General features: G+C 39.4%; 1 protein-coding gene across 1 annotated transcript in view; it reads left to right on the forward strand.

Annotated features, from left to right (window-relative positions):
* Positions 1-14,226, forward strand: part of YTHDF3 (YTH N6-methyladenosine RNA binding protein 3) — a 48,096-nt gene that overhangs the window by 5,406 nt on the left and 28,464 nt on the right. The window contains exons 3-4 of the mRNA XM_024211483.2: positions 5,621-5,706; positions 8,895-10,490. Of these exons, the coding sequence (XP_024067251.1) occupies positions 5,621-5,706; positions 8,895-10,490 (1,682 nt within the window). The remainder of the gene's footprint in view (positions 1-5,620; positions 5,707-8,894; positions 10,491-14,226) is intronic.

Here is a 14,226-nt window from a genome sequence, read left to right on the forward strand (position 1 = left end):
GTGAGCTGACAGACTAGTTTGGGGAATATATATATTTTGATACATGGAAGAAAATGGAAAAAAGGGTAGTTGTTGGCGGCATCTTTGGCAGACGGGAAGGAAGTAGTGCAGTAAGGTATACGAGGATAAGTAGGAATAGTGGTAAGATATTGTATGAGAGCAGTTAACATTGAAATTGTAAAACACCTTAGGACAATATTGTGAAAGTAACTAAATTATGTGGTCTTGTGAGACTTCTTTTCTGACATTTTATTGACAATTAATTATAAATTGAGGGAAAACATACACTATGTATGTAGAGATCCAGGAAGATCTATATGTAGCAGAGCAGTAATATATATTTCAGGTTTATGTGAAAGAAGCAAGAGTTTGTGTTGCTGCAAGAACTGAATGAGTAAAATACGTTTCTCTGAAGGTATTGTCTGTTTCAGCTGTCAACTCTTGGACAATTACTGAGAGAGCTTGTTGGTTGGAATAGGCTTCAACCCATAAAAAGGTGCCTTTTCTTATGAAAGTGTTTGATTATTGCTCTTTCCAAAACACTTTCTTCTCAATTTGCATGTTCTAATGTATTAAAATTACAAGATATGCAGATGTCAGTACTTTCCTATCATCTTCCACTGTATTATATGATGTTTTCTTACTTAAAATAAAGCTGTTAAATTTAACTGTGAGGTCTCAAACTAGAACGAAGCATAGGAATGGAAACTTAGTAGGCATTTTTATTGAGTATTTTGCATACTAGTTAAGAAAAATCAGCTTCACTCTTTTAATGCTGTGACTGGAGGCCAGCTGAGGTCACTCAATTAGGGTGAACTGCAAAGAATGGGGCCGACAGTCCCCATAAAGCTCGTGAATATTCTAATACTTAGATTTACCAAGCCAGCATAAAACAGCTTCTTCATTACCTTACTGTTTACTCAGAAGTCGAAACAACACAGTTCCCTTAAAGTGATCCAGCCTCAGGCCTCAATCCAGGTACCTAAATCAGATATGATTTCTGAAAGTCTTATTTCATCATATTAAAAGAGAAGGTTCTACCAATCCCAAAGGGTCGGACACATTACCTCCCAGCTGAATGAATGTTTCAGCTCTTACCCAAATACACGCTACAGCCAGTTCTTATTAACTAAACTAAAATTTATTAAACAAGAGAGAGAGAATGGTTAAAAGATCAATGTATATACAGACATGAGTTCAATTCATTGAGGTTTAGATTCATAGCAGAGATGGGTTTCAGAGTGGTAGCCACGTTAGTCTGTATCAGCAAAAAGAACGAGGAGTACTTGTGGCGCCTTAGAGACTAACACATTTATTCGGGCATAAGTTTTCGTGGGCTAAAACCCAATTCATCAGATGCATGCAGTTTAAAATACAGTAGGAAAATATATATATACACACACACACACACACACACACCATAACATGAAAAAATTGGTGTTGCCATACCAACTCTAACGAGACCAATTAAGATGGGCTATTATCAGCAGGAGGAAAAAAAAAAACTTTTGTAGTGATAATCAGGATGGCCTATTTCAAACAGTTTGACAAGAAGGTTTGAGTAACAACAGGGGGAAAAATAGCATGGGGGAATAGTTTTTACTTTGTGTAATGACCCATCCACTCCCAGTCTTTATTCAAGCATAATTAAATGGTGTCCAGTTTGCAAATTAATTCCAATTCTGCAGTTTCTCATTGGAATCTGTCATGTTCAGCCTCCAACTAAAACCTCTCCAGCACATCATCAAGGATCTACAACCTACCCCTGAAGGACAATCCCTCACTCTCATAGATCTTAGGAAACAGGCCAGTCCTCGCTTACGGACAGGCCCCCAACCTGAAGCAAATACTCACCAGCAACCACACACCACACAACAAATACACTAACCCAAGAACCTATCCTTGCAACAAATCCCATTGCCAACTCTGTCCACATATCTATTCAGGGGACACCATCATCGGACCCAATCACATCAGCCATACCATCAGACGCTCGTTCATCTGCACATCTACCAATGTGATATATGCCATCATGTGCCAGCAATGCTCTTCTGCCATGTACATTGGCCAAACTGGACAGTCTCTGCGCAAAAGAATAAATGGACACAAATCAGACGTCAAGAATTATAGCATTCAAAAACCAGTCGGAGAACACTTCAACCTCCCTGGTCACTCAATTACAGACATAAGTCACAATTCTTCAACAAAAAAACTTCAAAAACAGACTGCAACGAGAAACTGCAGAAATGGACTTAATTTGCAAACTGGACACGATTTAATTAGGCTTGAATAAAGACTGGGAGTGGATGGATCATTACACAAAGTAAAAACTATTTCCCCATGCTAATTTCCCCCCTGCTGTTACTCACACCTTCTTGTCAACTGTTTGAAATGGGCCATCCTGATTATCACTACAAAAGTATTTTTGTTTTTTTTCCTCCTGCTGATAATAGCCCATTTTAATTGATTGGTCTCATCAGAGTTGGTATGGCAACACCCATTTTTTCATGTTCTCTGTATATAGATATCTTCCTACTATATTTTCCACTGCATGCAGATGAAGTGGGCTTTAGCCCACGAAAGCTTATGCCCAAATAAATTTGAGTCTCTAAGGTGCCACAAGTACTCCTCATTCTTATAGCAGAGATGTGAGCTTTGTAGATGCAAAGAGTTCCTTTAGAATTCAGTTCATATGTTATAGTCCAGTGTCCAAATATCATATTCAGGGCGTACCAGCATAACTAGGACCTCAGTCTTGCGACTCAAACTTCCTCTGGTGAAGCTTAAGCAGATCTGAAATGAGAGAATCAGGACCCAAGGATTTTTTATACAATTTCATGTCCTCTTTGACAAGTTGGGATTTCCTCGGGGATCAAAAGGTAATTAGGATGACTTTGAATGAAGTCCATCGCTGGTACTTAGCTATAGAATTAACATAAGGCAATTTGCTTGTTCCTCCACCATTCACAGATTATTTGCTATACATTTCAAAGAGAGATGAATACTGAGATATTATCCTGTGTTTACAATTCATTTAAATGCTAAGATGTTCTTTTGATCTCTGAATTATCAGAATGCAACATAAGACAGCGACTGTTGATTACATTGTCAACCCTACTCATAATATGTAAATACATAAAAACACAAACATTATCTCCCCACATGTGTTTAGAGGGTTGTTTATTTTGCAGGATGTTTAACCCTTTCTAGCCATGCGTCACAAATGCAAATTTCATTCTTACATTTTTGTGTTCATCACTTGTGAAAAAGGACACAGGTGAATATTTTGACACAAATTTTCATTCAATGCAAAACGATACTAAAAAGAACATACTGTAAATTTGATTAATCAGTAGATTGCTGACTAATTATTTATGGAAGTAGACAACAGAATTTTATTTTGAGGGTAGCATTAAGGGAACTGTTGGTTAATTACCAGTTAATATTTTAAGCAAGGTGAAAGTGAAGTTGGAACATTGGTGAGCTTTTAGCATAGATCACGTATCTTAACTTATTTGAAAAGTACTGACTAAATATGTGGTGCTATCTATGTTGTTTTTTAATAATAAGCCAGTTCAAGTTAAAGTGAAGAGCCAAAATAAAACATTTTCAGGGCTAGAATTCTTCATCACTAGGAAATTGACAGTATGGCAATCCAGAACTATTTGGTTTCATTGTGGCACCCACACAGCTTTGAGACTGATTGTTATCTGTTGTACTATTGTCCTGCTTGTCCAATTTAGGTCCATATTCTGTTTGCATGGAGCTCAGCCAAAGCTGTGTCAAGACTATTTGAATCTGCTTGGAAAGTGGTATTAGTATCGTGAAGAGGGATACCTGCTCCAATTCCCATCCACTGCAGAGTGACTGTGTTAGATGTTAGGTAGCTGCAGTGCCCTATCTGGGGAAAGAGATGCAACTCTAGACTTGGGTATAACATTGGAGAAGTGCTTAAGTATCGTGCTTTGGTGTTGTGAAGCAGGCAGATATGCTATATAATGCAGTGGTGGGGTGCCATGGAAGGTGTGCCCACCTTTCACATGGAAATCCCAAGTAATAAGCTTGAAGAAGAAAGAGCAAGGAAAGTATTAGGTTCTAGACTTGTCTCCCATTGGAAGTGGTGGAAACTTCATAATATTGTTTCTAAACAAAATACTAAAAAAGTGAGAACAATCTGGAATTTGTGAGGGAGAGATTGAGTGATATGAAGGTCTTGTGTTTCCACCTTCTGATTCTAGGGTATCCCAGAGGAGAGGGGAGAAAGATATCCCAGTTGGTAGCAGGAAGCGTGTTGGGAAGGAGGGTAACATCACTTCAGGGACTCAGCTCCTGCTTCTTTCTCCTCTCTCGTTGCAAGTGTTACTACAAGGTTGCAGGGGATAGCAGAGTGGGAGCCAAAGGGGGTGGGTAAGAAGCTTATTTGCATAATCTCACTTTGCACTGGTTCCAAGCTGTCCATTGCTGGAAGGAACTGGGAAATGTATTCATTCCTCCCAAGTAGTCATGTTTTTCCCCAGAGGATTTTGCCCTTAGATTGTGGACTTCCTGAGGTAATGGAACTTGCTTTCCTATGTCTTTGTATAATATATAGCATAATGAGTACTCAGTTTTAAAAAGTGTGTTTACTGTTATACAAACTTGGTATGGCAAATTTCCTCTTGCCGTGAAAGTAACATAGATATATTAATAAACTCAGATTTCCCCCCCCCCCCCAAAAAAAAAGTAGAAATAGCACTATGACCATAGTAGTATAAATGTGAAGCTCTGAGAAACAGGGCACTTCAACACTTAAGCAGTTTAGTAGGGTTATAGACTGAGCTGTGACATAGCAGTTTGGTTTGTTCTTCATTGTACAGGTTTTCTGCAGACAATAATGCTGAATTCATTTGTTTGGTTTTTTTCCCCTTATGACTGCAGGAAAAATGGTTTGCTCTGACACACTCCTGCACTGTGAAATTATGCCAAGTGAGTGTGTCTGCAGGTGTTTTATCACAGAAAAAAAGCGAATTGTAAACCATCAGACCTCTGTCATTCATGAAACATATGTTTTCCTTTCCTAATAAGTATTTGTAAATCTTGAGCTGAGCTATAAGACACCGTTGTTTCTTCATTGGATTACTTTCTAACAACTGTCATCTAAGCACTCATTAAAATTGATGCAACAATGCAGTGTAGGATTAAACAGAAGAGAACCTGTCTACCTGATTATTTGTAACAAGTACTTTATAATGTATATAGTTGTTTAATGAAATTATCTTGAAATTAAATCTTACAAGCAAAACTTATTTGCAGTGCTTTTGTGAATATTGTATGTATATATCTGTCATCAAAATTTGTTACCTCATTTGATTCAATAGCCTAGGCTTTAGATGGTTTTCTCTCACAGAGAGAAATATCATGTACTGGCTTTTAAACACTTGTGAGATCTAAAATGTAACAGTCCTGGTAACTGAATCAATACAAGATGTTCTGTTTCTCAAAAAAACAAAAAAAGGAGAACAGGCAGTTGACCATACAGATGACAATTTAGTAGAAATTAAGACTGAGCTGTGTTTTGTTTTGAATTAAAGTTACAACACCACAATTCTAAAAGAGTGCCTAATACAAGCTCGCTTTTCAGTTTCAGTACAAAACGGTTCGATTCATCAAAAGGATGCAGTAAATGATGATGACTTTGAGCCATATCTAAGTAGCCAGACAAATCAGGTGAGCATTCATTGCTATTTTGAAGTATATTCAGAGTTTAATTGTGTAGCTAAGCTTTCCTCATCTTACACCGAATTAAGAAAGTTTACTATGTATATGTTTGAAACATAACTTAATGCTTAGCATGTAATAGGTCTAAAACATGTCATCTTTTTAATAGTAACGTTCTTGTGAAGCTTCAAGTAAAGGATGGGATTAAGTTTAATCAGTTCTGTGTGTCTAACATATAGATATGCATATGTATGCATTCTAGAATCAGAAGTATCCTTTACTTTTTTGCCTTCTAACTTTAAGTGAGTTCAGTATACCCCTGCTATATTGTTGAGACAATAGTTCCTGGGTCTCTAGGTAGTAGTAATTGTGTACACATGATTTCCACTGAAGTCAACAGGAGTTGTTAATACACAATTGATAGCATAATCAAGGCCCCTGAAGTTTTAATATTGCCTGTTGTGTAAGTTTTCTGCCAGTAAATGGATGACTTCACTTTCTGGAGCTGTTGATCCTCCATCTTTTGTAATACTAAATTCATTTTTTAAAACATTTTTTAAAACATTTTTAAAACATTTAATTCAATAATTAAGATAAATCTGAAAGTTCCAGGATACTCTTTTTGGGATGGAGGAGGGAATGAAGGTGGTTGAAATGGATTTTGTGGTTTTCCTTTCCTGCCCATCTGCTTTGATGTTACAACACTGGGCTGTTTTCTGTGGAGGAAGATGGGAAGTGGCATCTTTGCAAACCAATCAATGCCACTTGAGTCATCTGAAGGGAGTCTTTAAAGTGACTTGAGCTATACCTTTCAAAGGGCTGAATGCTTTGCTTCCTCAGCACCTTTTATTCCATGGACCCTGGGATCTGGGAGTGAACTCAGCATGCAAATTTTGCATTACTTCTCTAGACCATTGAATTGAATCATATGTTTGATGTTATCCACTCTTAAATATTGTGGGACTTTTTTTATGAGATGCATGAGTACTTTTTATTATCTCTTATCCAGAACCGAATAGATACCCGGGTGTCCTCCCACGAAGCACTGAAAATAATTTCATTTTAATAATAATGAGAACCTCGGCAAGAAACAAATATAAGAAAACTGCATAAATATAAGAAAACTACAGTCATATTTACAAATTATGTTGTCTTATTTTTAATTTGTTGAGCTACTTTTTATTTTAAATACCTTAGTTTAGTCCTTTTGCTATTAAGAATGAATTTGATTTGGTAGTATAATTTTGCATGCCCAGGTTTGAACTTTTAAATTTAGATGGTATACATAATGTAGATGTTTACTGATGAATATCCTTATGTTTCTCTTAGTTATAGCTAGCATGATTCTAATTCTAAGGATTGGATAAGGCCCTTGTTTGAAACTTATTTTCTAAAACACAGCAAACTTAAAATAATTGTAAGCTTTTCTAGTTTTTTTAAGTGCAGTAACACATGACTAGGCCTTGGAGTGTCCAATATTTGGATTCATGTTGGAATTCACACCTTGTTGTGGTTTATTGCTTGTTTTTAAATGTGTTCCTTAAAGTGTTAATTGGTAAAACACTGAATATTCTGAGACCTCTTTTGCTACCAGTTGGATTTCAGGAAAAAGGTTACATGGTTTCACTTAAGTCTAAGTAATATAAAATATTATAAGGCCTATTGAGACTGGGTTTGTATATGAAGAAAGAGCAGCTTATAACAAAAACAACTAATGTAACAAGATGTGAGTTTTGCAGATTGTATGTACCTATGTTATAATAGTCTCTCAGCACTTGCATGAGGCATTTCCATCTCTACTGAAGATCTACTTCAAGTTAGTTGAATAGATTCTTCTTCACACATGGGTATCTTTAATCTTGCTTAATATATTAAGCACTAAATTTCTCAAGTTCTTTATCACTCTATAACTAGGTGTGGCAGAATTCAGTTTTGTTTTTTTAAATTGACAGATATCAATGTTTATTTTTAAGCATTTTTTTTTTTAGATATGGGATATTATTGGGAGTGTCAGACCCTGGTAGAATCAGACTGTTTAATGACACTAGATGTTGAGATTCAAAAAGTTAAAGCTTTATAACCATTAAAAAGCACATTGTCAACATCACATGTCAAAATATACAAATATCCTTAAATCAAACCCTTAAATTCTCAAGCAGCGTTTTTCTTACTTTGCCTGTTTGTAAATTTCTGTTGTTAAAAGGAATTTTTTTGTTGCTTGTATGTAGGCAGTGAAATCAGCGCTTACTGATATTTACCAATAAAATCTCATCCTTCCATGCCTATCTATAATCGAAGGTTAACATCACCATACCCACAGTAGTCTTTAGGATGACAGTTAATACTCTGGTTGATATTACATACAATAGAACCTCAGAGTTGCGAACATTAGAGTTATGAATTGACCGGTCACCCCCCTCATTTGGAAACGGAAGTATGCAATCTGGCAGCAGCAGAGACAGGAAAAAAAAAAAAGTAAATACAGTACAGTACTGGGTTAAACGTAAAGTACTAAAAAAATTGAAAGTTTAAAAAAAAAAAAAAGATTGGACAGGGTACGGAAACTCTGCTTTTTTCATTTAAATTAAGATCAAAAGCAGCATTTTTCTTCTGCATATTAAAGCTTCAAAGCTATATTAAGTCAATGTTCAGTTGTAAACGTTTGTAAGAACAACTATAACGTTTTGTTCAGAGTTACAAACATTTCAGAGTTATGAACAGCCTCCATTTCCGAGGTGTTCATAACTCTGAGGTTTTACTGTATGTAATTTTTTACTAGAGAAAAAGGTAGATTTACACTAAAGTCATCTTTGAAAAAAGAAACTTGATGCATGTGAAGCTCAAAGGGACAGCTCAGTGGTTTGAGCATTGGCCTGCTAAACCCAGGATTGTGAGTTCAATCCTTGAGGAGGCCACTTAGTGATCTGGGTCAAAATCAGTACTTGGTCCTGCTAGTGAAGGCAGGGGGCTGGACTCAATGACCTTTCGGGGTCCTTCCCAGTTCTATGAGATAGGTATATCTCCACATATTCTCAGATAAAGATCTGTTTGAGATTTCTGTAGCCTTAAAGGGAAAGTAAAAGGGAATACTGTAAATAAAGCATCAACATTATTTGTTGTCTGATGCCTGCCATTTTCCCTTGAATTATGTTGATAATGGAAAGTTCCACTGCTGATTTTACTTTATTTTCTTGCAGAGTAACAGCTATCCACCAATGTCAGACCCATACATGCCTAGTTATTATGCTCCATCCATTGGATTTCCATATTCTCTAAGTGAAGCAGCATGGTCCACTGCAGGTGACCCTCCAATGCCATACTTGACAGCCTATGGACAGATGAGCAATGGTGAACATCACTATATACCTGATGGTGTGTTTAGTCAACCTGGGGCTTTAGGAAATACCCCTCCATTCCTTGGTCAACATGGATTTAATTTTTTTCCTGGGAATGCAGATTTCTCTACATGGGGGACAAGTGGATCTCAGGGACAATCAACACAAAGCTCTGCTTATAGCAGCAGCTATGGCTATCCACCTAGCTCTCTTGGTAGAGCCATAGCAGATGGACAGGCTGGATTTGGCAATGATACTTTGAGCAAGGTGCCTGGGATTAGCAGCATTGAACAAGGCATGACTGGACTGAAAATTGGTGGGGATATGACAGCTGCTGTGACAAAAACTGTAGGTTCAGCTCTGAGCAGTACAGGTATGACAAGCATTGCAGCAAATAGTGTGCCCCCAGTTAGCAGTTCAGCACCTAAACCAACCTCCTGGGCTGCCATCGCTAGGAAGCCTGCTAAACCTCAGCCGAAACTCAAGCCTAAGGGTAATGTGGGAATTGGGGGCCCTGCTGTACCACCACCTCCTATAAAACACAACATGAACATTGGAACTTGGGATGAGAAAGGATCAGTGGTAAAAGCACCCCCTTCCCAGCCAATACTGCCTCCTCAGACTATAATACAGCAGCCTCAGCCATTAATTCAACCACCACCATTGGTGCAAAGCCAACTGCCTCAACAGCAGCCTCAGCCACCACAACCACAGCAGCAACAAGGACCTCAGCAGCAGGCCCAGCCTCACCAGTTGCAGCAGCAACAGCAGCTGCAAAACCGCTGGGTAGCTCCTCGTAACAGGGGCGTGGGCTTCAGCCAGAACAATGGAGGAGCTGGCAGCGAAAACTTTGGCTTAGGTGTTGTACCTGTCAGCTCTTCACCTGGTGTAGAGGTGCACCCAGTACTGGAGAAACTAAAGGCCATAAACAACTATAATCCCAAAGACTTTGATTGGAATCTGAAGAATGGACGGGTGTTTATAATCAAAAGCTATTCGGAGGACGATATACACCGCTCCATTAAATACTCTATCTGGTGTAGTACTGAACATGGTAATAAACGCTTGGATGCTGCTTACCGTTCCCTGAATGGGAAAGGTCCACTCTATTTACTCTTCAGTGTGAATGGCAGTGGACATTTTTGTGGAGTGGCTGAGATGAAGTCTGTTGTGGACTACAATGCATATGCCGGAGTCTGGTCTCAGGATAAGTGGAAGGGGAAGTTTGATGTTAAGTGGATCTTTGTCAAAGACGTTCCCAATAACCAGCTGCGGCACATTCGTTTGGAAAACAATGACAACAAACCGGTTACCAATTCGAGGGACACTCAAGAGGTACCCCTAGAAAAAGCCAAGCAAGTGCTTAAAATAATTGCTACTTTCAAGCATACCACCTCAATCTTTGATGACTTTGCACACTATGAAAAGCGTCAAGAGGAGGAGGAAGCCATGCGTAGGGTAAGAATCCAATTTCATTATAGCAATTTTTCTGTAGTGTCTTTGGTGGGTTTTTTTTTGGTAATCTAGTTATTTCTTGCAACTCAATTTGCAGTATACATTGAAGCAGAAAGTAATACTACTTTGTCCCAAGCTGGTTATAGTGCTTTGGTAGATGATGTAAGAGCCAGTTACTAATTAGATTAAGTTTTAATTCTTGTGGTTAAACCTAAATTACTTGTGGAGTAACGTGAACAGAACAATCCTAACGTAACTTTGTGTAAGAAGATGTTTAAAATGTTTTACTTATTGTTACAAAGTGAAAAAAACTGTCAGTGGAATATAACATTCCTAATGGAGTCTCGTTTTTAGTGCAATATTAACAATTCTGTGACAATTTTTAGTGCCATATTGAAATTAGGTGTGACACAATCAATTTATGGCACTGAATTACAAGGGAAATAAAGGTATTTAATGCTGCAACAGATAATTCTCAAGTAAAATACGATTTTTTTTTTAAAATCAAGATTCTAACAGAATACTAATCTGAAAATTTGTGCTTAGGTCAGTTTGTGTTGTCTGTCTTAGCTTTTAAAGTTTTAAAATGTGTAAGTAGCCCAGTGAGCACCTTTACAGTGTTAGAAATATTTTTAGTGGCTCTTTAATAGCGTTGTGTCAAATATATCAACTTGTGTTGTCTGTAGAGGAAATATGTGCCTACAGCAATATAATTTCATTGGGGAAAAATTCTAAAAATTGTGCTTTTTTTTTCTTCGTTGTGTCAGAATTTCAGAAAATTTACTTGAAAAATATTAAATATAACTTTTCCTCTTAAAGTTGCTTTATGGTGTTCACCTGTTCTGTCTTTCCTACCCCCCCCCCCCTTCAGAAATTTAGGTATTTCTGTTTTTGCATTTTTAGGGAAGATTCTTTCCTCTCCATTGATTTTTACTGCTGGTCCTCACAGTCCAGTTGTGCTAGAATTATTTCCTTTGAAGATATAAGTCTCTGTCAAAGCTGAGTAGTAATTAGATTTATGGAAGGTTCATCTGAGGTCTTGAAAAATGTACCAGATCTACTAGTCAGAATACTACTATAAACCTGTTAGCTCATGTGCTCAGATATTGCAGGGATGGGTGCAAGAATCTGGAAAGACTGTGAAGAGCCTGCATCAGTGAAGTCTGGGGACTTTGTTCTAGTTTGAACCCTTAACTCTCTGCCACCACATGCTGCTGGGCAAAAGGAAGGTCCTGGAATTTATACCAAGGTATTCTCTGGACCTTGCTCAGGGGGCTCAGTCTTTTGTATCTGTCCCTGGCTACTAGGAGTTTTTGACGCATCACTTCATACTGGCTGCCTAGTACTCATATCTTTTTGCCCACTTCAAGGACTTCCTGGCAGCTGTGAAGGAAGATTTCCATTTAAATATGAAATGAATACCTTTCCCCTCTTCAGTGGCCTCCAAGCTGCTGTCAGAAGGAGGCCTGTACTACAGTACTTCCCACCTAACCTTAGTTGTCTTCCTCTCTGGTGAATAGTACAACTGTTTGTTTCTTTTGCTGCTTGTAGCTTTATCAATTAATGCCATCTTGAAATTGGCATGATTCTTGACAGTTCCACTGCTATCCATATGTTTCCGAAATAGTGGTAGTGCAACTGTAGTCTTGTTAATTTCACTCTAGTTCTCCTTACCATAGTTGAGTGACAGAGTCACTGTAATAGTGTGCTGACACACACAAATGACACTGTATTGACTTACATTACATTCATATTTGGAACTATTATTTTGCACCCAGAAGAGTACAAACTATATTTTTTCATAATGAAAGTTCTTAACTTTGGCAGAAATTAATGGTTTAGGTCCCATCGCTTGCTAGGACAAATTTCAAGTTAATTTTTCAAACCAGAGTTTTACCCCCACTGCACTTCGCATTTGTGTTGCCTCTTCTGTAGGACTGCCTACTGTATGGATGGGCAACTTTAAGGTGATAGATGGCTACAAAATCCATTAAAACCCTTTGACGGGCTATACACTTTTTGGAGGCCATGGATTGCATGACTCAAAATGTTTGCTAAAATACAGCATGTTAACATACAGTTAACCACGTATTAACATGTAAAACAGGAGTTTTCTTAAATAGAAAAGACCCTTATCCCACAACCTTTAAATACACCCCCACCCGAAAAAGCCCCCGCGAACAGTTTAAACATAACTCTTTAACCTTTTTAGTGTGCAGAAAAGCATGGGATTGATAAACAAAAATAACAAAAACACGAATGTCAACATTTTGTCTTTTCTGCTTCCAGTCTCTGCTTTGCTCCCTCATTGACACAGGCTCAGACTCCTGCTCTTATTCTTATGTGCCAGGTTGCAGTGCCACTCCAATTTGGCCCAGCCACTCCTCCATTATGCCTGCAGGGAAGGGGCTTAGCATTTAGGCCACCCGGCTCTGTTTACTGCTTCTCCACTGGGCAGAGGTTCCCCCCCAGCCCACGCGTGGCCAGTCAGATTGGCTTCCAGGTCCCACAGCCAAAAGGGAAGGCAATTACCAGAGCGGGGTGGTGTGGGGCAGAGCCCCTCCCCTGTGTGAGTGATGGAGAGGTGATTGGGCTAAATGAGTGGCATTGCAACCTGACACATGGACTCCTGTTCCCAGGGTCTGCTCCATTCCCCATCGACACAGGTTCATCTCTGTCCCATACGACCCACCTCTGATTACTTCCCCATTGGCAGAGGTGTGCCTTGACCCACCTACTCACCAAACCTGGTTGACTTTCAGCTCCCAGACAGTCAGTGGGGCCACAGTAACTGGTGCTGGGTGACATTGGGCAGGGATGGAGCCTGTGATGCAGAAGCAAATCTGAGCAGAGTGGCATGAATCTATGCTACACGCAGCAATCTTTACTAAAAGACTGCGCCCCTCAGCAACCTAGCTCAGGGCTTGTCTACACTTGAAACACTACAGCAGCACAGATGAGGTGCTGCAGCTGCACCACTATAGCGCTTCAGTGTAGACACTATACTATGTAGAACCTCTCTCACAGGCATAGGTAATCCACCTTTTTGAGAGGCAATAGCAAGGTTGATGATAGAATTCTTCTATTGACCTGTCACTGTCCACACTGGGCGTTAGGTCAGGTTAACTATGTTGGTCAGAGGTGTGCATTTTTCACACCCCTGAGCGACACAGCTGGGTCAACCTAACTTTTTAGTGTAGACCTGGCCTGAGTCTTAAAAAATTGTTCTGAGACTGCAACCCTGCCTGTAAGCAGGCCAAATAAAATGATCAGGTGGGCTGGATGCATCCCCCTGGGTTGCCAGTTTCGATAGGCCAGAGATGGGTATTTTTGTTTGAAATCAGTACATAAATATATTGCGTACCTCTGCAGTTGGCTGTCACTAGAACGGGTGGGCAAACTTTTTGGCCCGAGGGCAATATCTGGGTATGGAAATTATATGGTGCGCCATGAATGCTCACAAAACTGGGGGTTGGGGTTCAGGCTCTGGCTGGGGGTGCAGGCTCTGGGGAGGGGCCAGAAATCAGGAGTTCAGGGTGCAGGAGGGAGCTCCGGACTGGGGCAGGAGGGTGTGTGGGGGGGTGAGGGCTCCGTCTGGGGGTGCAGGCTCTGGGGTGCGGCTGGGGATGAAGGGTTGTGGTGCAGGAATGTGCTCTGGGCTGGGACTGAGGGGTTTGGAGGGCAGGAGGGGGATCAGGGCTGGTGCTTGGGGTTGGGGCGCAGGAGGGAATCAGGGGTG

This window comes from Terrapene carolina, unplaced genomic scaffold (genome assembly GCF_002925995.2).
Source record: "Terrapene carolina triunguis isolate 2854851 unplaced genomic scaffold, T_m_triunguis-2.0 Scaffold58, whole genome shotgun sequence".
In the NCBI taxonomy this organism is placed as follows: Eukaryota; Metazoa; Chordata; order Testudines; family Emydidae; genus Terrapene; species Terrapene triunguis.